This window comes from Salvelinus sp. IW2-2015, linkage group LG4q.1:29 (genome assembly GCF_002910315.2).
Source record: "Salvelinus sp. IW2-2015 linkage group LG4q.1:29, ASM291031v2, whole genome shotgun sequence".
Taxonomy (NCBI): Eukaryota; Metazoa; Chordata; class Actinopteri; order Salmoniformes; family Salmonidae; genus Salvelinus; species Salvelinus sp. IW2-2015.
Window position 1 is genome coordinate 44,806,299 of NC_036842.1, and position 23,662 is coordinate 44,829,960.

Sequence of the window (23,662 nt, forward strand, 5' to 3'; positions counted from 1 at the left end):
TTCTTTCTGCTGTAGTTTATTCAAACATATTACCATAAACACATGAAGTTACTTTTCAATCACCTTTTGAATACAGTATAATGGACTTTGCTTTATCTTACATTATTATCAACTCGTACAAAACACTTTGCACCCAAGTTAAAAATTCAGAATTTCAATTTTAGCAAACAAATAAAACGAAAATACTCCAGACAGAGCATTTAAAAGTAAAGTCACGCTTCAGAAACAGGACACAATTGGGTGGGCCAGTGGCACCCCCTGCATAAACGGTAAAGCAAATGAGCATAATAAAAGTCTAAGCTATGTACAATACAATTGTTCTTCTACAGAGTCCGGATATGTCTAGTTATATGTGTTGCACTTTTTTGTTTCTAATCCAAGACCAAGAGTACAGGGCCTAGGCCAGCGTTTACCAAACTGTTTCTAATCCCAGACCAAGAGTACAGGGCCTAGGCCAGCGTTTACCAAACTGTTTCTAATCCCAGACCAAGAGTAAGGGACAAGCAGCGTTTACCAAACTGTTTCTAATCCCAGACCAAGAGTACAGGGCCTAGGCCAGCGTTTACCAAACTCGGTCCTCAGGACACCAAGGGGGTTTTGGTTGAATATTTGAATCAGCTGTGTAGTGCTAGGGCAAAAAACAAAACGTGCACTCCTTGGGGTCCCCAGGACCGAGTTTGGGAAACGCTGGCCTCGACCAATATAAATCACGTTCAAATGGGTTTGAGCCCTCAAAGCAAGTAAGCGAACATGCATAGGAAGGAGTCCCCTTGTCGGTTTCTTATGTAGGCTAATGTACAATGTTGCAACGTAACACGTCTTCATCATCACTTTTAAATCCCAAAAACATGGACATGTAAATTGTTGTAGCCTACAAGTTAATTGGTAAACACATAGGCTACAGCTCGCATAATTCATTTGAAAAATAAATGATTGCAACTAATCCAGTTTAGTTGTCTTTCGCTCCATTCGCAGGTAGGCTAGGCTACTAGGCTTAGAGCTGTCCGCAAATTATTTTCATCACGGCTGATACGTCAGCTGTTGTATTGACAGGCATTAAGGCTAGACCCGGGACTTTGCAACCCACTGTATCCAAAAGTTGGGTGCTGTTTCGATTTCAGTCTCAGGGTCGCAAGGCTAGAGTTACATGTGTCTCTGTATACGCTATACGGGGAACCGGGAGGCCCATACGGACAGGACGACGAGGACATGGCTGAGTTGATTGTAGCGGTGCCGATGCCGTTAAAATTGCTGATGTTGTTCAGGCCCGCAGTTTGCATCCCCGGTACAGCCGAGTGGCCCATACCTCCGGCCATAGTCATAGAGGAGATGGAGTTAGGAGCTGAGAACATTGACTGGGATGTGAGTGGGCTCATTGAGTTGAAAAAGGCGAAGTTCTTTGTGGACAGATTAGCCGGGGTCAGTCCTTTGTTTGTCCAGTTGTTGTAGGTGTAGGCGGGATACATGTCGTCGTAGGGCTGCATGAGGCCACTGAACTGGGGCAGGTAGCTGTTCTTACACAGGTCCATTTGCTGGTTGCGTTCACGCTTCCTCCATTTGGCCCTGCGATTTTTGAACCACACCTAAAGATCAAAGACAAAAAGATAACATGTATTCAACATGCGATCTATAACAGTAATATAATGTAATGATAATAACAATAGTTGTGTTATTATGTTATTACTTGTAACATTTATAATACAATCCATAACAGTCAACTAGAAAACATATAACCTAGGCTAGGCCTAACAAGACCTATGAATGATTTAAAAAACGATCATATATTTTTGCCACAACTTCACAAAATTGTCTCTCTAATGTTTTTATTAGAATAACACTTCGTTTGTACTTTATAATGGAGTCTTAGGGTATATAATTGGAAGTGGGGCTATGTATAGTCTTCCGGGGGGCACACGGTTGTAGGCTAAAGATAAATTGTCCACAAAGACATGAACGATGTGACACCATAAGCTTCGAGCTGCACAGTGGTGGGTTATATTTAGCTCGAAAAGCCTCCTCGTCATTGTGTTTTAGCTGTGGCCTACATCTCGTCGCTCTCACGTCTGCATAGGCACTATGGACAATCAAATCCATCCAAATGTAGGCTTAACCTAGCAGGCTACTGATCGAATTATCATACAATCATTATTATCAATAGTTGTATTACCAATAACCGTGAAGTGTTTGCACAGCCCCTTGCGCTGAACAAAATGTTCCAGAAAAAATGTGTTCCTCTTGTGCGTCTATTTTAAGAGTGTGTGTAATTCACTTCTGTTGGATAAGATAAGGTAAATGTTATGATGTCCTCCTGCTTGGGCGTCAATAAGAGTTTGTGATCCTCTTCGAAATGTTGGAAGTATTCTATAGATGTATGGATAATCATAATTTATTAGCCATCAAAAAATGTTAATTAAAATGATATTAGGCGCTAATTGGCCTTATTGTCGACTTCTTGCCAACTAACTAGTGCATTGCTGTTTTGATATGTAGGCTTAAAAGTATTGGTACGTTTACACATGGGACATACGTTAATTGTAGGCCCAAGACACACAAAAAAACTCAAGCTTATCTTGTTTCTTGCCCGTCTTGAAATTAAAACACCCGATTTGTTGAGGTGGTTTGGGTTGAATTTTTCAAAAAGGGTTTTCCATAGGCCTAATGTGCAATTACTCGCAAGAACATGTGTATGCATGGCAATATGATATTACTCATTGCACTACACTAAACATGTCTGCTGTGAAACGTTTCTAGAGGAACACGTTACAGTGGATGTGTAGTGAACAATACACATGATAGCAATAATAAGACCTATGTAAAATGAACTGTTGCCGAAATAAATATTCTAAATGAATTGGCGCAGATACTGTAAGTATATATAAAAACATAGTTGATACAATGTCTTCAAAAGTCGATGATACAGTTGTGTAATGCACCCCTCCCCCCCCCAAGATGGAGGGAAATTATAGCGTAAGATCTACCTCATAAAGTTCGTAATCATTGTTAATTATTGCAACGATATCATCCAAGTGGTATTCCAGTGTTGGCTTGAAGTCAGGCAATAAACCCAGAGCAGGTTTAAATGGACAGATTTGTATTTTCATTAATTCACGTCTTTACGGTTTCCCTTTGAATATACGCCCGTTTTAAGCACGGGCCAAAACGCATCTCGACTCACTTACCCTGACTCTGGCCTCGGTGAGGTTGGTCCACACAGCTATTTCCTCTCTCATGCTCATGTCGGGGTAGCGGTTCCGCTGAAAGGTGGCCTCGAGCTCTTGCAGCTGCTGGCTGGTGAAATGAGTCCTCTGCCGCCTCGCTTTCTTCTTTTTGGGGTCATCTGCGTTTCCATCGTCACTTCTGTGTTCTACACTCCTCTCCTTTTCTGTGAAAAACAAACATATAAATTCTGGTTATTGTACTGTAGCTTATACTGAGTCAGACTACTTTGATTTTACACAGAGGGGTGCCACTCACCCAAATGTTTTCTGTACAATCTCATCTCATGAGTCTAGAAACAGTATGTACGAAACGCATATGTAATTTTTTAACAAATGGTTTATTTCTGCAGCAAAAAAGCATACTATATCTGGCAGGGTGATCCTAACCTTGTTTGAAGTGTCCGTAAATCACTAAAGTAAATGTCGACTTTCAGAAGTCTGTAAGGCCTACAAAGACCACCAGTAGGCTATCACGGTCGTCAAACATGAACAGATTTGCTCCGGGTTCAATATTGATTCTTTTAGACGCTCTGTTAGGAATGAATCGGCATAAACTTAGAACGTTGCTTTTGTTGCAACGTCTGTCCAGTCTTGTCTTAGAGTTCATTATCTTGTCCGTGCGTGTCTTTAAAAGAACGCCTTCATTTCATACCTTTAAAAAAGCTAGACGTACGAAGGGCGATATTTATTTTTAAGAAAGATCAGTTTAAAACAAACTAGCCATATTGTAGATGCTGAATGCATTGTCTAGCCCTATTCTTCGTAGGCTTACGTCTTATTATCTCTTTAGTATTAGGTATATATATTGACATCGTACAACTGATGAGGAGGAGTGGAATATAAAAGACCAAACATTCGGCAGGAGCACTAAAAATATAACTTCAAACAATTATTGTAACCCCTGAATGTCATTTGTTTAAATATGCCGAAAATATTCGATTTGATCAAACTGCAAACTTATTGTTATCAAAGTGGGCCTACTAAAACACGACAATTTAAGTTATTTATTTCATTCACAGAAGGTGCTTTGTGTTTCGAATATATTTGTTATTGCTCAATGCTTTGGACAAAGTTGTAAGCTACGTGAGTTTCTCTTAATATCGAATACATTACACACACACGTAGCTTTTTAMCCTTTAATGTTTAACACCAAAAAAWMTATGTTGTATAGCCTACCTAGCAATTATGAGAGTATGTAATGCAATGTCATTACACCGTTAATGTACCTGTTACTTCAGTATCTGATGACTCGCTGCTTGAGTTCTCCAACGTTTCTCGCGTGTTGTTTGCAGTTCTCGGCAAGTGAAACGTAGAGGACATGTCGCGCGTCGGTGGGGGTATCACGGTCTCTGCGATTCTGTCCAAATTCATTCCACCTTGAAAATAATGTTGCCGTATTAAAAAGAAGTATTAAATCCTGTATATACGAGCTTTCTCAAACTTCAACAAGGGTGTTTAGATTTCCATCTGTAGCCAAACACTTGCCATTGCAAGAATAAAATAAAAAAAAGATTTTCATGAATTTGTTCTCCAGATAAACAGACTCTTTTCCTCGCAAGCAGTGACAGCCTAATGCTTCCAGATTCCGCTGGTGGGGATATGCCCGGTGTGGGGGTCAAGGGGGCGGGGGGGTATTGGGGCGGGGTTGTGCGGGGGGGGGTATCCCAGCGGAGCGCATGAGGCAACCGCAAGTTACGTTGCCTTAGAAAGTTTGGAAGAAAATGGGCCCTTTATTCAGGCATGTTTGAAATATGCTCCAGCGCAATGGAACGGCCCTGCAGCTGGGTGCCCTTAGTTAACTTAGAGCATACACACGCAATTTATATCTCGTATATGAACTGAGCTCAATAAACGTTTGCATATGGGCCTGGCTTGTTATTTTCAAGGCTAAACATATATGGAAAGTAGGCTACCTAATTTATAATTTAGCAGCCTATGTATATGAAACAATGACACTGCTGCAAAATCTGCCGTAGCCCTAATAGTCTATCAGTTCATGTGTGGGACGATTTGATGAGGTTTATTGTCAGGCCTTCTAAACATTCACCTAAAAAAAGAAGGTGAGGCAGACCTTGTGTCAAAAGAATGAAGTGTGTGTGTGTGTGGTGTGTGTGTGTGTGTGTGTGTGTGTGTGTGTGTGTGTGTGTGTGTTGTGTGTGTGTGTTGGTGTGTGTGTGTGTGTGTGTGTGTGTGTGTGTGTGTGTGTGAAATAATTGGCGCCTGATGGTTGGTCAGAGATGGACAGAGATAAAACGTCACATCACACAGTTATGAGCCCGGCCACTTGATTCCAATCTTGAATTAAATTCACAAAAATAGATTGTCTTTTATTCATTTAAATATATTTAAATATTACATTCCGACCTCAATGTTCCCTATGTTGGCCTTGTTTTGTTTTTGTTTTTAAGGAGAAAGGCTCTATATTATATTCTAGACATATTGACAGTAGCATATTTTCCCGTAATTTAAGTGAAATGTCTGTCACTCACTGTAGCGTTAAAACAAATGGAAAATAGTAAACCATGCTAGGAAATCAACACCATTATCAATCACTTAAATAATAAAAACAATATGCAAACTCGTTTTAAGTTGAATGACAAAGAATGAAGACAAGGCGCGCACAGTGTCAAAATCCTGGATTTGCATAAACATATCTGCAACTATTATTTGGTTTTGGATGATTTTATGGTCCCAATAACATGCAGTATTACAATTACATTGGCCAGGTATTTTGTTTTAGGCATTGCGCACGGTCTCCAAGCCTTGTTGCAAGCGCAAGAGCTAAGCGTTTTAGATTATTGTAGGCATCAAAAGAAATAAATCACAGCACGTTTTTGGAATTATTCTGCAGTTTTTACCTGATTAAGTACAATTCCATTGAAAATGAATGTTGAAATCTCAATTTATAGGCATATTCCTGAAATGTAGGTTGAAAATGAGGATGAGGCTGTCGCTGCTTCCTGTTGACGATACATTTTGATAAATAGTCCAATTTCAAAACACAGTTTTCACGTGTCAGATAACGTATTTTTTTTWACGAGCACCATATAAACTGCACACGCACCAAAACCCCTGTTGTTTTCACAATTGCCAACAAATCACTCATATCGATTAGGGGGGAAATCAGGTTGTAGGCCAATGCGCTGTTGAAATTCCAAAACTCAAAAACCACATGGACACTGGATATACAGTATTACTGGTTCAAGGACAACATGCAGAAGACAGTTCATTTTGTAACGGGTTTCCCCAACATAAAAAGAAACGCAACACTGTTTTTGTCAATCACACATATATTGATTATCACCTTGAAATCAATAGAACGAGAGGGAGGAGGTTACACGTCCTGTTAAAACAAACGAACACAGCTCAAAAACCACACGGAATAGAGAATCATGTGAATCACGTTGTCCTCTAAACATTAGAGGTTAGAGAACAACGTGGAAAGATACATAGCTACTTTTGGAATTGTTGCATTTTGATTCAAATGGGTCACCAACGCAGTGCGTACACTTTTATTTTTGTTAGTTACTTCCATCGATATCATCTTGAAATAAATGGTACAGGGGGCAACGTTTGGGGTGTATGCGCTGTTTAAACTAACACTATTCAAACGCCACATGGAATATGAGAATACTTTTTACATGACTGGTTAGAAGAGAATTTGTTGAAGACATGTCAGATGGAGATTCGAGGAGGCTGCCGAAACTGGACAGAAACAAAACAGTTGTTTTAACTTCAACGAATCACGACCCGGCATAGGATGTCAACACTGACAAGGTTTGGCTATTATTTAAGTGATAGTTTGACTCTCAAACCAGTGTAGGCCTATTGGTGTGCTGCCATCGACTGTTATAAAAAGAGCTCACCGAATGTTCTGTGCAATTTAGTTTAAACATTATAACGGCGTTCAAAATCCTGCAATGGAGAGGCATGTTTAACACAATCAACGGTCCCAAACCAAATAAAGTTAATTAAAATTATTATTATTATTAAATTATTAATCTGCTTAAAGAAATCGATGTAATGTATTCGTGATGACTGTGAACTTGTATATTAACATCACGAATCTGAAGCAAAAAGGATGTGAAATTCCACTCAATTGTATGTAGTGAAATTGCGAGCGTGTGTAATGTAGTAACACAAACTGTCCACATTTGGGAAATTGGCGTAATATAAAGTTCACATGACAAAAAAAAATCTGTATTATAATTTAGAATGATAGTAAATGAAGCACACTCACAGTGTTTTACAACAATGACATTCACTTTTGACTACTTTAACCATGGATAGAGTTTTAATATACTCCTAAGCAAAATGGAATGTGCGTTCTAGACTAGAGCTTCCCCCAACCATAGGGTCATGGCTAGAAGATTTCCAGCTTTTGTCAAATGAACGTCAAAAGTTATTATTTTTGCATTTTATGTTGCATTTTAGCTAACCTTAACCCAAACCCCTTTCCTAACCTTAACCCAATTATCCTAACCTGCTACGTTAATGATCCTAACCTGCTGAGTAAGTTCTCATAACCAGCTACTAAAATTCAAATCTGATGTTAATTTGGCAAAAACTGGATCCCTTCTAGCCATGACCCTTCCGTTCCCCTTCCATAGTGACTGGCCAGCAGCCTGAACCTTTGACGTTCCGATTCATTTCATGACATTTACTTTTGGCATGAGACCCTGTCGAACTGGAAAGAGTCCCTTAAGGGTCTTTCAAAAGACAATTGTGCAACCTTTCAACAATCACTTACTTTTTCATTAATTTGTTCAGGTTCCTCGCCATGCTTAATGCAATGTRGTTTTTATGTAGGCTATTGAACCTCTTTGGAAAATGAGTTTTCTTGACCATTGAATGCACGCCATGCTTTCATCCGGAAGTAGGTCTACGCTCATACCTTATCAATAAAACAACTGAATCATATACATCAACGAAGTATAAGGCATCTGCCTTATTGGTGCGTCCACTCTCAAGGCTGTGAATGGGGGTCAATTGAAGTTAAATTTCACATAATCTAGAAACAAAACATTTTTAAATTAATGTAGGTATTGCCTTTCAACTGTCAAACCCTGGTAAAGGGAAGAACTGAGCCAGCAACATAAAATCAAGAGGAACACCCATGCCACACAAACATCTCAGCGAATTAAGAGGTCTAAACTATTCAGAAACCAATCTCTAACCGTTCAAAACAAGTCAAATGCGAGTTGCCGTGAAATCTAACATGTTCGAGGGCGCCTCGAAAGTCTCAGTAGGGGGGCCTCGCGGTGAAGTGGTTTGAAGAGAGGGGCGGCAGGTAGCCTAGTGGCTACAGCGTTGGACTAGTAACCGAAAGGTTGCACGAGGAAATTAACCCACTGTTCCTAGGCCGTTATTGAAAATAAGAACTTGTTCTTAACTGACTCGCCTAGTTAAATAAAGGTTATGCACAATCAAATGAATGTTTGCTTGTGTGTGTTAGAGATGCTCATCATAAATAATTACCAATAGAGATGTAGTCAGCATCCTTTTGAGCTTTGGCTCCTAGCCTACGTCAAAGGCAGGACTGTTAGTGTTATCTTATTGACAATTTATATCATAGGCCTAATCTGTTGATATTTTTGCAAATACATTGGTGCTGAACGTTCTTATTGGCCTTCATGCGCCTATCGTTGGCTCGTCTGATAATGCGTTTTCAAATATATGGCACTTGCCACTTGCGGAGGGGATGGTTTACGAAACCCTTTTCATCCACCAAGACAGGTTAAAGGGCAGTAGCAATATAAACAGTCATCTTTTTTCGGAGGACTGAAAATAAACTCAACGATCGTCGTTAATCACAAACCAAACCAAAAAGTATTTTTTATCGTGCCCTTTTTGTCTTAGTAAAAAAAACACTGAAGGGGCAACGAAAACACTGGGTCTCGAATATAATCGGACACCGTGCGTAACTGGAAAAGGCTATGGACTTAATGACATTATTGATTTAGCGATCATCACATCTCCGCAATCTGGAGTGGATAGTTGGTCCAAGGCCGTGTGACCCATTCCCGATAACCACCCTGACATTTGAACAAATGTTTCATTCGAAATGGCTCCATCATCACACTCACGAATMAATGGCTATTACTTTGTACCATATTGCTTCAGTCTGATTTAGATTCATTGACGTTACATCACTCTTGCCTCGTGTTCTCTTCAATAGCCTATAGGCCATGCAAGTAAAAAGTTATGTTACGTCCTCATCAATATTTTACGTATGCTGAGTGGCGATTTTAGCATGTAAATCTTGGTGGGGCAAAAAAAAAGAAAGTGGGATGCATGCCAGCAAAGCCACAACAAAACCCGAAACAATACGTTAATTGCACTATAACGGTGACAAACGGTGCCCACAAACGGTTAGGGCCTACATAAAGATTTCCCAACAGCTGAGTCCCAACAGCAGTCCTGTCACGTTCCTGACCTGTTTTCTCTTGTTTTGTATTTATTTAGTATGGTCAGGGCGTGAGTTGGGTGGGTTGTCTATGTGTTGTTTTCTATGTTGGGGTTTTGTGCGTTCGGCCTGGTATGATTCTCAATCAGAGGCAGCTGTCAATCGTTGTCCCATACTTAGGCAGCCGGGGTTCACGTGTGTGTTTGTGGGTGTTTGTATTTCGTGTCAGTGTTCGTGCCACACGGGACTGCTTTCGGTTTGATTCTCGTTTGTTGTTTTTGTATCTTGTATCTTGAAGTGTTCAGTTTACTTTCATTAAAATATGAACACTTTCCACTCTGCGTCTTGGTCCGATCCCTACACCTCCTCTTCTGACCTCCTCTTCTGCCGCACCTCCTCTACCTCCTCTTCTGACGAAGAGGAGGAAATCAGCCGTAACAAGTCCCAACACCTTACCAGTGCTACACCTGGCTTTCAGCMGAGCCTTGTCTGGCAGCGAAACAGTTAACAGTTAATTCAGCCTCATTTACTGCCTTAATTAATAATCCTAGCTGATGTGTCTGACTTGCTTAAACACATATGGTTTCCACTGACAATTGAGATGTACAAACTATAAGGGGACAAACGTGGATAAGAGGCAATATGTAATTTCGATTAAGACATTAATGAGCGAGCTAGGACAGAAGTAGTCAATATAACTATTTGTTCAGCCCTTTTGAAATAAACAACCACATAATTCAGAACATGGGCCGTTKTTACAGTGTTCTCCCTCTACACCAAGTAGAACCGTAGGATAAATAAAGGGGACATATAAGCAGACAATGAAAGCTCTTACAATATTTGATGATTACATTTCTCTAACACGGGTTACTACTTGCACCACCAAGTCAGAACGGTAGGCGAAATTAAGAGGGGAAAATACACAAAATTAGGCAAATGGGTTACTAATAGCTTACTACACAACATACACTTAGTATTACTTTCTTAGCTACAGTACACATATCTCCCTGGCATATCACATCATTTACGCAGCAGCATACAATACATTTTTGGACTKAAATTATTGTGCTGTGATCACATGAAGGTGGTACAGCAGTCCTTAATGGGCAAATTTTGTCATCAAACTTTGTCCTCAAAGTCTGGCATTCTCTGGATTTATGGTGCTTTCAAGTCAACTGGGAACGCGGAAATAAACAAGGTCGAATCATGAGGACATCAGTGATCTTCAGGTCGTAGCTCTAAAATAGAGGCCAGAGTTCCAGATTTACAATGCCAAGTTGGATGACCGTTCAAAATGTATTTTCCCAGTCAGAGCTAGTTTTTTTCCCAAAGCTCCTAGTTGTCCTGAAGTCACTGAAGTCAGATTTCCCAGTTCCAAGTTAACAGTTGTTTTGAGCTTGGCACAAATCATGCTTCATTGACAACATGGCCAATGTTGAATGTTTATAATTTTAAGCTTGGAAAAGAGACCCTTAATCGCAGATTTGGGACCTTACAGTGATTTGGGACCACACTTTGAATACATGGCTAGTGATTGCTTTGCAATGCTTGCAGTTAGCAACTGATTACTTCCAAAACACTCATTGTTGAATTTGCGATTTCCATTTGCTTGTTGTGTAATGTTTATGTCCAATGGCCGATGAGCGCCGATATGTTTTATCTATAATTTCTCTTCATTATTTCTATTCATATGACAACGATTAAAAAGGATTTGCCAGTTGAATGTCGACTTGAAAGTATGATGTCAGTCTAATCAAAGCTACTGTAGATATAACGGGATTTGGCGTCATTTTATCTGTGGCCAATGACCTTGAGCCTTCTTGGATGGGCACTTCTAATGTAACTCTATGGCAGCACCCAAGGGCCTGACATTTTCTAGCTCTACCCTCAGACTTGGCGGTGACGTAGTGTCCCCATGAGTGACAGAACACTGAGCCAATTATGGCACAACTAGAGAACATTAACAACCCCTACGCTGGCTGCCGCACCACCACAGAAAGCACTAAGTTAGGCTGAAACACCTGCATTTTGGAGCTGATAGCAAAAAAGAGACGATGTTTGTATGCAGCTTTAATAACTCAATTATTATTATTWTTWTTTTTTTATTGTTTGCAAACTGATATGTGAAACGTATTAATGCCAAAATAACATGCAAAACAGGCAAGCACCCCCAAGAAATATATATGCAATATATACAGTTGAAGTCGGAAGTTTACAAACACCTTAGCCAAACATATTAAACTCAGTTTTTCACAATTCCTGACATTTAATCCTAGTAAGAATTCCCTCTATTAGGTCAATTAGGATCACCACTTTATTTTAAGAATGTGAAATGTCATAATAATAGTAGAGAAAATTATTTATTTCAGGTTTAATTTCTTTCATCACATTCCCAGTGGGTCAGAGGTTTACATGCACTCAATTAGTATTTGGTAGCATTGCCTTTAAATTGTTTGACTTGGGTCAAACATTTCGGGTAGCCTTCCACAAGCTTCCCACAATAAGTTGGGTGAATTTTGGCCCATTCCTCCAGACAGAGCTGCTGTAGGCCTCCCTGCTCGCACACACTTTTTCAGTTCTGCCCACACATTTTCTATGGGATTGAGGTCAGTACTTTGTGATGACCACTCCAATAACTTGACTTTGTTGTCCTTAAGCCATTTTGCCACATCTTTGGAAGTATGCTTGGGGTCATTGTCCATTTGGAAGACCCATTTGCGACCAAGCTTTAACTTCCTGACTGATGTATTGAGATGTTGCTTCAATATATTCACGTAATTTGCCATCCTCATGATGCCATCTATTTTGTGAAGTACACCAGGTCATTATGGCCAAACAGTTCTATTTTTGTTTCATCAGACCAGAGGACATTTCTCAAAAAAGTACGATCTTTGTCCCCATGTGCAGTTGCAAAGCGTAGTCTGGCTTTTTGACGGCGGTTTTGGAGCAGTGGCTTCTTTGCTGAGCGGCCTTTCAGGTTATGTCGATATAGGACTCGTTTTACTGTAGATACAGATAGTTTTGTACCTGTTTCCTCCAGCATCTTCACAAGTTCCTTTGCTGTTGTTCTGGGATTGATTTGCACTTTTCGCACCAAAGTACGTTCATCTCTAGGAGACACTCCTTCCTGAGTGGTATGACTGCTGCATGGTCCCTTGGTGTTTATACTTTTACTATTGTTTATACTGTTTACTATTGTTTATACTTTTACTATTGCATACTATTGTTTGTACTGATGAACATGGTACCTTCAGGTGTTTGGAAATTGCTCCCAAGGATGAACCAGACTTGTGGAGGTCTACAATTTTTTTTCTGGGGTCTTGGCTGATTTCTTTTGATTTTCCCATGATGTCAAGCAAAGAGGCACTGAGTTTGAAGGTAGGCCTTGAAATACATCCACAGGCACACCTCCAATTGACTCAAATTATGTCAATTAGCCTATCAGAAGGTTCTAAAGCCATGACATAATTTTCTGGAATTTTCCAAGCTGTTTAAAGGCACAGTCAACTTAGTGTATGTAAACTTCTGACCCACTGGAATTGTGATGCAGTGAATTATAAGTGAAATAATCTGTCTGTAAAAAATTGTTGGAAAAATGACTTGTGTCATGCACAAAGTAGATGTCCTAACCGACTTGCCAAAACTATAGTTTGTTAACAAGAAATTTGTGGAGTGGTTGAACGAGTTTTAATGACTCCAACCTAAGTGTATGTAAACTTCCGACTTCAACTGTACATATATTTATATGTATATAATTTGTTTTTAGCTAAAAATGTGGGGCTCAAAACAGGCTGCCCTGAATTACTGGTCGCCACTGCGTATGTCAATGGCTTAAATGGACTGATCAGACATGGGAAAACATGCGAAAGCACGACAATAACTTACAGAGATCTATGATCGGTCAATGATTTCCGTCCACATTTATTTATGTGATACTGTGTAATTAGTCAGAATAAAAGTATATGCAAACAAACGGTTTTAACGAATAGTCTAGACCTGATTTAATATATTCTTGGCAAATACCTACCAGAAATCTGTAGGCTATGCAAACCACAAGAATAAATTGAACGGGTATCCTCGCTCATGTTTGCGCATAAGGGCTATATCCTATCTAAAAGGCCACCCTTGCCCTGATATTTAATTACCAGTGTAATTTACATTTACGCAATCAACTAGTTATTTTATCATTGAATGGATGTAGCCTCGTCAAACAATTGAAGTAGCCGCTTTTGCCGCAGTAAGGCAGCATACAGACAAAATATGTCTGTCATGTGACAAATCCCTCATAACGAAGCATGAACCTTGAAGATTTCCAGATGCGCGATGCATATAACCCGAGAATACTAGCCTATGGGTATGATGAAGGCTCTATTATGCATGCACAGGCTGTCAATGGAGCATAAAAAAACTATTCTCAGCACCATGTTCGTTTATAAGCTGCTTGTTAACTGACATTGCGTTGTGGTGGCATATATTATAGTATTTGCCCAGGCTTTATGAATGCATAATAAACCATGTTTGACCAGTAAAATGTTACAAAAGTCTAAAAGAAGTAACGGTCAAGCATGCAGTAATACCTGTATTTCCGCAAGGGGTTACATTCTTCGACAAAACAAGTTCCATTTAGATGCCTGAAAAACAAAATAACAATGTACATTCACCATCATATTATTTACACAGGGTCGTCATTGTAACCTTCTTATCTATAGGAAAAAACAAAATAAAATGTACATTCACCATCATATTATTTACACAGGGTCGTCATTGTAACCTTCTTATCTATAGGAAAAAACAAAATAACAATGTACATTCACCATCATATTATTTACACAGGGTCGTCATTGTAACTTCTTATCTATAGGAAAAAACAAAATAACAATGTAAATTCACCATCATATTATTTACACAGGGTCGTCATTGTAACCTTCTCATCTGTAGCCTATTGACAAATCCACTTTAATCAGGGATAATATTGGCCTATAGCATTGGCTCCACTGAATAGCGTTTACGCACGTTTCCTTTTGCTTAGTAGAAATGAAAATATAACGACACAAATTCGTGCACAACTTGTGAAATACGCTCAATAATAGAGTCTTGGCTGAGTCTTTGGCCACACGTATTCATAATAATGAGTCCTTTTTGGCTGAGTCTTTGGCTACACGTATTCATAATAATAGAGTCCTTTTTGGCTGAGTCTTTGGCTACACTTATTCATAATAATAGAGTCCTTTTTGGCTGAGTCTTTGGCTACACTTGTTCATCCATTGGAATTATGCTGACCTTAAGTTTTAAAAGAGTCAGAGATACCGTTGCAAAAGTTGATCTTTAACGTGATGTAAACACATAACCTCTTTTATCTTCACACACACACACCCACACAACACACACACACACACACACACACACAAACACACACACACACAACACACACACACACACACACACACACACACACACACACACACACACACACACACACACACACACACACACACACACACTGTCAGATTAGTAACATAATAGGAGTACATTCACTGATTAAGAGGTATTTTTATTACATCCTCTTATGATATGAGGTTGTATTTCTTCTGACAACTCACCTCTCATGTAATATTGTTATTTCTCAAACGTCTTCTAGTCGGAGCCTATTGTCATCCATGTACTCATTCATAAAAACATGATTCAATTAAACATTTTATCGCAACACCCCACCTATATTCCCTGGCAAGGTTTGTAATCTTCTCCTCCAAAAGTCAATGCATGCCCATGCGTAATACTCAAAACACAGGAGGTTGGTGGAACCTTAATTGGGGAGGACGGCTCTTGGTAATAGCTGGAGCGAAATCGGTGGAATGGTATCAAATACTTCAAACATATGGTTTGCATGTGTTTGARGCCATTCCATCTGCTCCGTTTCAGCTGTTATTGTGAGCCGTCCTTCCCTCAAAAGCCTCCACTGGCTCGAAGCCTATGCATCCTCCACTTGACATAGACTGGAGAGGCCTTGTACACTTGGACACAATAAGAGCATGCAATCCGAGTCACTGTCTTATAATTTGYGGGGACCAAGTGGRGCAGCGTTCTAAGGCACTGTATCGATTTAACTGACTTGCCAGATTAAATWAAAWAAAATACAAATTAACACATACCAAGGCATATWTTTTCCGCACAACTCYAATAGCCTACTCACCAGTTAATTCCCAGAAAATAAACAAACAAATCTTTACTATGTCCCCATGCAGGTGTGAAATAGATCCACGTAAGTGCGGGCATATGCTGTGTCCAAGTACGCGCTTTGATAGCTTCTCTGCGTCGCTTCGTGTTTTCTTCTGGAGACCTTTCRCCTGTCCCGGTGACGTCACGGCGGCGAACCACACAACAGCAATGCGCACATCGCCTACGGTGAGGAGATGTGCAAGCAGCTGATCTTTATGAAGGCTGAGAAAACCCTAAACAACTGGTTTTGAATATCAATATGTTTAGTGAATTCCTTTGATTTTTTTTTTGTATTTCTGGTGGAGAAGATATAGCCTATAGCCAATAGCCTTCCTCGACATGGGGAAAATAGGGTTTATTTTGTGTAGGCTATCTAGCCCACTCTACATTTTAAACAAAATACTAACAATATAACATATGCAAGCACTTAAAATGCATTTTGGAAAGATAATATAATGTAAAAAATCTAWTTATAGTTTTAGGGCTGTTTTCTTTTCTTATTTCGCTCGGTTCGGGTAGCTATAGTTCCATTAGAATTGCGCATTAAATAACAATTCTCACTGAAAATGAATTATGCTTCCAGCAGATGCACGTATTGCTTTAAAAGCTTCATTTATCATTTGCGACTATTTAAACCACATTTTATTACACGACATTTACCCTCCTTTTCAAACCAGTTGCAAACGTTAAGGTACATACTAATAAGGTACACGGCCATTAAATAGGTTTTTCATTTGATTTAACTTGTTCACCATGCAAAATGTCATAACGCATGCAGCTCATTATTTCCCTTTTAAATACGTTTTCATTTTTATGAATGAGCCACTGGTATTTTTATGCCTATGTGAATTTACGCTCAACATTTCTTTAGGCAGCCTATATTCTCATCAGTATAGCAGAAAATAAACATTTGGTCAGCATTAATGCTAGAACAGAATTTTGGCTCCCGAGTGGCGCAGCGGTCTAAGGCACTGCATTTCAGTYCAAGAGGTGTTACTACAGTCCCTGGTTCAAATCCAGGCTGTGTCACATCTGGCCGTGATTGGGAGTCCCATAGGGCGMTGCACAATTGGCCCGGGGTACGCKGTCATTGAAAAWAATCATTTGTTCTTAATTAACTGACTTGCCTAGTTAAATAAAGGTTATATTTTACGAAGCTCGGCTATTGTCAYCAGCCTGCTGTCTAGCCTTATAAGCTATACACGTATTCATGTTCTTTATGAAATGTTTGCAATTATACATTTTCGAACTATTTAAAAGAACATATTAAATGTAGCCCAATGAAAGGTAATAACTCGTTTATTTATTAGGCATTAAGAGCAGAGAAACATGTTTTGAATTTGAAATAAATATTAACACAGGCCTAATTAATGAATCCTTATACTGGTTGTATGTATAGGCTAATTTGATTAATCTGCCAGTATCTCCTGTTTAGATTAATAATCGAAATCAAAAGAATATCTGAAAAAAAAAACGTTTGAGTCATTTTACTATCGAGTATATGGGCTAATAGACCTTGTTACATGTGTACACTGGAGTGGAGGCATGGCTTAGTTGGGGTGAGGATCCCCTGTCTAAAGATTCAAACCGGAAACTTTTTGAGATGGGAGGGGTTCAATTTTTAACCTTTTTAATAATATACTGTGGCGTTGGCAGCCTATCAGATTGGAGGCGTGGCTTCAGATAGTTATTTCTGGTCCCTCATTAGCATAAATGTCATTCCTYTTCATCATGTTATGTTTGTATACTGCAAAGTAAAATGTTGATTGAATGTTTATGCATATTACATGTTCTAATATAGTATTATCTTTGCTGGTACATACAGTATTAAAGTGGTAACTATTCCAACTTTGGTATTTGCAGACAGTAGGCTCTACACCACTMTTAGCCTCATTGAAGCTACAAAACTGTCATCATTCAACCTTAACATGTGATGACAATACAACAGAAAAGATGAACAGGAATGACATCTACTCTAAAGGGTGGCCAAATTATTATTATTTTTTATAACTCCAGGGTTCCTCGAAGAACCAGTTGCAACGTTAAACCATTTAGGGGATATTTTGTGATTTTGGCAATTATCTACTTCCCCAGAGTCAGATGAACTTGTGGATACCATTTTTATGTCTCCGCGTGCAGTTTGAAGGAAGTTGCTAACTAGCGTTAGTGCAACGACTGGAAGTCTATGGGTATCTGTTAGCATGTATGGCTCATGAAACTAACTCTTCATACTAGACACAGATACATAAAAATGGTATCCACAAGTTTATCTGACTCTGGTGAAGTACAGTAGATGAAGGTGATCATTGCCGCAGTAGGGATGACCAGGGATGGTCTCTTGATAAGTGTGTGAATTGGACTATTTCCCTGTCAAATTGTAACGAGTACTTTTGGGTGTCAGGGAAAATGTATGGAGTAAAAAGTACACTATTTTCTTTAGGAACGTAGGGAAGTAAAAGTAAAAGTAAAAGTTGGAAAAAATATTAATAGTAAAGTACAGATACCACATAAAACTACTTAAGTAGTACTTTAACATATTTTTTACTTAAGTACTTTACACCACTGGCTATGCATGAACCAAAGCACGCTCTGTGAGAACACTTCCAGAAGGATTAGGCCAGAGCTCTTGGGACGAGGGAGTCCCTCCAGGARAGAAGGGGAATAGAGAAGCACAACCATTTCTAATTCTGTCTCAATAGTAGACCTCCTCACTCTATTCTCACATCTGCATGAACGACTGATTTCTTTAGGAGTGTTGGGTTACCCTGTGCAAAATGGACGCGCCGACACTTGCGCCGTACAATGACGTAATCCATAGATAATTCCACGGGACCTCGAGTTGCCGTCTGTAGCAGCGCTTGTCTTTAGTGTCACACAACTCAAGTGATTACCTTTACACTCCACATCGTCACCATAAGCACATAACCCTTCGACTTCCTATTTCTGTGCCTGGCGTTGATTTGCATAATGATAATGTGTCAATAACATATCAGATAAGGTTTTCTTTGATTTTAGATTTAGTTTTGGATGATGGATTGCCCTGGCACATGTAGCCTATATTGATGATGCTACTACTACTACTAATACCAGCCTACTACTACTAGTACTACTAATACTAATGATAACTGTTATTATTAATATTATTATTAGCTTATATTTTCCTAGTGCCTGGCAATAAGCAGTAAAATTAACCTAGAAAACTTTCTGATATACTTTCCCTGTAGAAATATGAACAAAGAATGACCCACCCAGTATTTGACCCTGTGCAGTTTGTACGCAACTGTGGTCAGCCAGACAATGGTGTGTGTATATTTGTCTACCTGTCAGACACGCATTGCAAAATGATGAGTCCTGTGACATATAACTATAATTAAGCAGCAAATGCAGTAATTACGCAGCGACTGGGAGGTAAGTGCTACTCTGGAGGTGAAACAGTGTGTGTGTCCCAAATGGAACCATATTCATTTTTATAGTGCACTACTTTTGATCAGAGCCCTATGGGAGCCCTCTGGGAGCCCTATGGGAGCCTTATGGGCCCTGGTCAAAAGTAGTGCACTTTATAGGGYATAGGGTTCCATTTGGGACAGAACCAGTGCATTCATCTCCTCTCCTGTGTGAATAGATAGAGGATTTAGCCCATTTGGTGTGGTGGCTAGAACCAGCTCTGCTGTTGCCTGACTTCAGGTGGTGGTTGTGACCCCATGAAGTATATAGGTTTTGTCAATAACAGAGCTAGTCATACACACTCCAGAAGTAGACTACATAACAAGCTGCACCCCATAGTCTGTGTGTGTGTCTGTGTGTCTGTCTGTGTCTGTGTCTGTGTCTGTTCCTGTGTGTGTGGGTGTGTGTGTGTGTGTGTGTGTGTGTGTGTGTGTGTGTGTGTGTGTGTGTGTGTGTGTGTGTGTGTGTGTGTGTGTGTGTGTGTGTGTGTGTGTGTGTGTGTGTGTGTGTGTGTGTTGTGTGTGTGTGTGTGTTGTGTTGTGTGTGTGTGTGTGTGTGTGTGTGTGTGTGTGTGTCTACATATATTACACTGTTGTCAGGGTTAGGTAGGTTACTTTCTAAATGTTATCCGTTACAGTTACTAGTTACCTGTCCAAAATTGTAATCAGTAACGTAACTTTTGGAGTACCCAAACTCTGTAAAGTAATCTGATTACTTTCACCTTAAGAGGCATTAGAAGAAGACAAAGAATATCCATGAAACACATTTGGTGTGTCATCATAGTGGTCTCTGACTTGTGCTCAGACTTGCTCAAGTGGAACAAACTTAAACTTGCACCTTTTGTTCAATGTTCAGATATACAGTATGTCATTGAGAAAGAGAAAGGTGTCATAATGTATCTTTTTTCTCCAAAACATCCTTAATTAAAAAGTAATCCAATAAGTCATCTCGTTTTTGAAAAGTATTTGTAATGTGATTACATTTTTTTTGCTGGCAACATAAAATTGTAAACAGTTACTCCCAATCCTGACTGCGGTCTTGCCTGGTCATGCCTGGGGTTCTGGCATTAATACACTTTTAGATAAAAGGGTTTCAAAAGTGTTCTTTGTGGAGGGATAGGATTCTACCAAGAACTGTTTTGATCTGAAGAACCCTTTTTTGAAGGGTTCTTTGTAAGGTAAAGGGTTCTACATAGAACCTTTAACATCCGAATAACTGTTATTGGGAGAAAGGTTTCATTGATGATTCTTTGGAAGGCAAGAGGGATTCTTTTGAAGGCAATAAAGATTATTTGGGGGTTCTACATAGAACCATATATCATATTTCCCAGCATGCTCTTTTGCCGGGTGATTTAAAGAATTGTTTGTTTTAATATTTGTTTTTGCATGTACATTGATTGGTTGATAAATGTTATGCTACACAAAGATAAATAACATACATTTTTCTAAACTAATTCAATCTGTTAGTAGGTGGACCTATTGCACCCGTTACTGGGATGGTTGTTCCAGTTGAAATTATTGAGGTAGTCTCAGGGAAAAACTTTCCCTACCCTGGCAGTCATTGTGAATGCAGGTTGGGGGTGATAAAAAAAAAYAAGGAATAACACAGCATTTTGCAAGCCAGAATAATGTGATTTGCAGGCCGCTGTGTTTGGGTTTAACTTCAGAGAAAGGCCTTATGATGTATGCAATTTTTGTCATAAAGAATAACATTTTAAAGGTTAATAAGGCTGGTGGAACCATTCATAGACAGTTCTAGGAAGAATCCTCCAAAGACAAAATAGTTCTCAGTAGAGCCATCCATAGAGGGTTCTAGGCAGAACCCTTCATAGAGGTTTCTAGGTAGACCCATATACAGTACCAAGGGGTTCTATGAAGAACCCTACATAGAGGGTTCTAAGTAGAACCCTTCACAATTGAAATAAATTCATTAGGCCCTAATCTATGGTTTTCACATGACTGGGCAGGGGTGCAGCCATGGGTGAGCCCACTGACTGGGGAGCCAGGCCCAGCCAATCAGAATMAGTTTTTCCCCACAAAAGGGCTTGATTACAGACAGAAATACTCCTGAGCACCCCCCCTTCTGATGATCCCGCAGGTAAAGATGCCGGATGTGGAGGTCCTGGACTGGTGTGGTTACACGTGGTCTGCAGTTGTGAGGCCGGTTGGACGTACTGCATAATTGTCTAAAACGACGTTGATGGCGGCTTATGGTAGAGAAATTAACATTCAATTATCTCACAACAGCTCTGGTCGACATTCCTGCAGTCAGCATGGCAATTGCAGTGGCCTTTTATTGTCCCCAGCACAAGGTGCACTTGTGTAACGATCATGCTGTTTAATCATATTCTAATGGATATGCCACACCTGTTAGGTCGATGGATTATCTTGACAAAGGATCAAATGCTCACTAACAGGGATGTTAACACATTTGTGCAAAACATTTGAGAGAAGCCTTTGGTCCATATTTTTTCAGTGTAGTAAGGAACTCCCCTCACCTGGTTGTCTAGTTCTTAATTGAAAGGAAAAAACAAAAACCTGCAGACACTCGGCCCTCTGTGGAATGAGTTTGACCCCCCCTGCCCCATGGGGACAAACCAAAGAACCCTATATGGTTCTATTTAGCACCTTTTTTGTAAGAGTGTAGATCTGATGTACTGTATCAAACAGTTCTCTCACCGTAGGATCAAATAATCAAAACATTGAGGCCAATCACAGCTCATAGCATTAATTCCAAGTTTTGTTTCCGTTATGTGAGGACCAGAGAGGAGGTGCATAGTCCAGATTCTGTCAAATCAATCATGGTCATGCGATTGACACTGGGTAGCTTTTCTGGCGTTAGCTGGCCTAAAGCTAACTCAGAACAGAGTCACTCAAAGAAAGACAGACAAGCATATTTACGTCATAGGGTTTCTTTATGGATATCCACTTCAAAATGACGCTAGCGCAGAGTGATGTCATTCACCTGTTTCCTCTGTTAATAGTCACCGGAGTCKCTTGACGTGTGTTGAAAACGGTGACGTCAGAATTTCCATTGGGCTCTGAAGTTAGCGTTGCTTTGATTACACGGGGCTCGGAGATGTGCGACACAAACAGGTCTGGTACGTAGATCATCTCAAGAAAAGACACGCGTCCTTTATCACTTTTTTTCCAAACTTCCTTCGTCTCCCTGGCTTTGCTACGATCCAAATCAGACTTCCAATGTTTCTATCAGAACATAAACCCAACGCAACTAAGAGGGAATCTACCAGAAACACAGACAGTAACACCACCAGCTCTGTGAAGTTGCCACCCCATATCCTATATGTCCCCCAACTCTGTATACAGTATGTGCATCAGCATCTCTACTATATGGTAATATAAACTGAATGGGAGTCACAGGTCTGTTTTGTAGTCAGGCACACGTATAGCAACAGTACAGTGTGCCGTAATATGGGCGGCCTCCCACAGAGGATTAAAACCATTATTTCATCAACAGAGTTTGGTATAGGAGGGAATACAGAACTGGGACATCTCATTCCTAGTCAGCTATGAGATACAGGACATTTATGCTGATATTGGTTGCACAAAAACAAGGTCGTTTTTCATATTCTGGATGGACTGATGGCTTTAGCACACTCTTGATATATTGTTTTATTTACCCGTGCGCCAACATCTGGTTTGTAACTTCTTGCATGGCACACAGTGCACCGGAATTGGCTGCTGCTCTGTGGGCTCTGATATTTATGGTAGAGGCTTATTGGTCTCGACTGTGTTTGGGATAGCATTGCCCAGCTCCATCCTACTTAGATCCCTACTACCCCCCACCCCACCTCTCCACACACATCCTCCAGTCCCCACTCCACCTAAAAAGAGGAAAGTGTCCCCTACCCTTTCCCTCTCTCTTTCTATCTTTGGCTTTGTCACTGAAGTGGTATCTTTGGCTCTGTCACTTTGCTTGTCATTTGGCCCCTGGTTGAACACAACAACACATTCCCTGTTTCTGTGTGTCTAGGGACCACTGTCTCTCACTCTCCACTCCCCTCTCTCTCTCACTTTACCTTGCCCCCCATCCCCTCCTCTATTTCTCAGTCTACCTACCACTTTCCCCCTCCCCTCCATCCATCTCTCCTTCACCTCTCCATTTTCAGAGCCTGCTGCAGTGGGAAAATGAGTTCCCAGTAGCTCTGTGTAGCTCTGCAGATTCTCATCATGTTGTTTTCTACGTGGACAGACTGACACCCACTCTGAACCCACTCTGAACATGGGAGGGCAACAACTCAGGCCCTGAGAACTGTCAGAGGTGCTTAAAGGAGGGCAGTCAGGCTCTGGTGTTGTGCTAGAAATCTGATATGTGTCTCAGGACCATTGACAGGAGATCTGAGAATGAGACAGAGTCA

General features: G+C 40.1%; 1 protein-coding gene across 4 annotated transcripts; it reads right to left on the reverse strand.

Moving 5' to 3' along the window:
* LOC111962027 (pituitary homeobox 1) lies at positions 1–15,943 on the reverse strand. 4 transcript variants are annotated; one of them, XM_023984776.3, is made up of 5 exons: positions 15,815–15,943; positions 14,202–14,255; positions 4,445–4,594; positions 3,180–3,382; positions 1–1,583 (listed from the first exon to the last, which is right to left on the reverse strand). In XM_023984776.3, the coding sequence occupies exons 2-5, from the start codon at positions 14,245–14,247 to the stop codon at positions 1,035–1,037; spliced, it is 948 nt and encodes a 315-aa protein (XP_023840544.1). In that variant the 5' UTR covers positions 14,248–14,255; positions 15,815–15,943; the 3' UTR covers positions 1–1,034. The 4 variants fall into 4 exon arrangements, with proteins under 4 accessions (XP_023840544.1, XP_023840545.1, XP_023840546.1 ...); XM_023984777.3 differs by lacking the exon at positions 15,815–15,943 and adding an exon at positions 15,225–15,347; XM_023984778.3 differs by lacking the exon at positions 4,445–4,594.
* Positions 15,944–23,662: the final 7,719 nt, after the last annotated feature.

What these genes read in the sequence shown, in the direction of transcription:
- LOC111962027 (XM_023984776.3), bottom strand. Translation starts at nt 14,247, where the DNA reads ATGGAACTTGTTTTGTCGAAGAATGTAACCCCTTGCGGAAATACAG. An exon ending in AACCCCTTGCGGAAATACAG is followed by an intron (nt 4,595 to 14,201) that starts GTATTACTGCAT and finishes ATTATTTTCAAG; the next exon opens with GTGGAATGAATTTGGACAGA. An exon ending in TCACCGAGGCCAGAGTCAGG is followed by an intron (nt 1,584 to 3,179) that starts GTAAGTGAGTCG and finishes TTTGATCTTTAG; the next exon opens with GTGTGGTTCAAAAATCGCAG.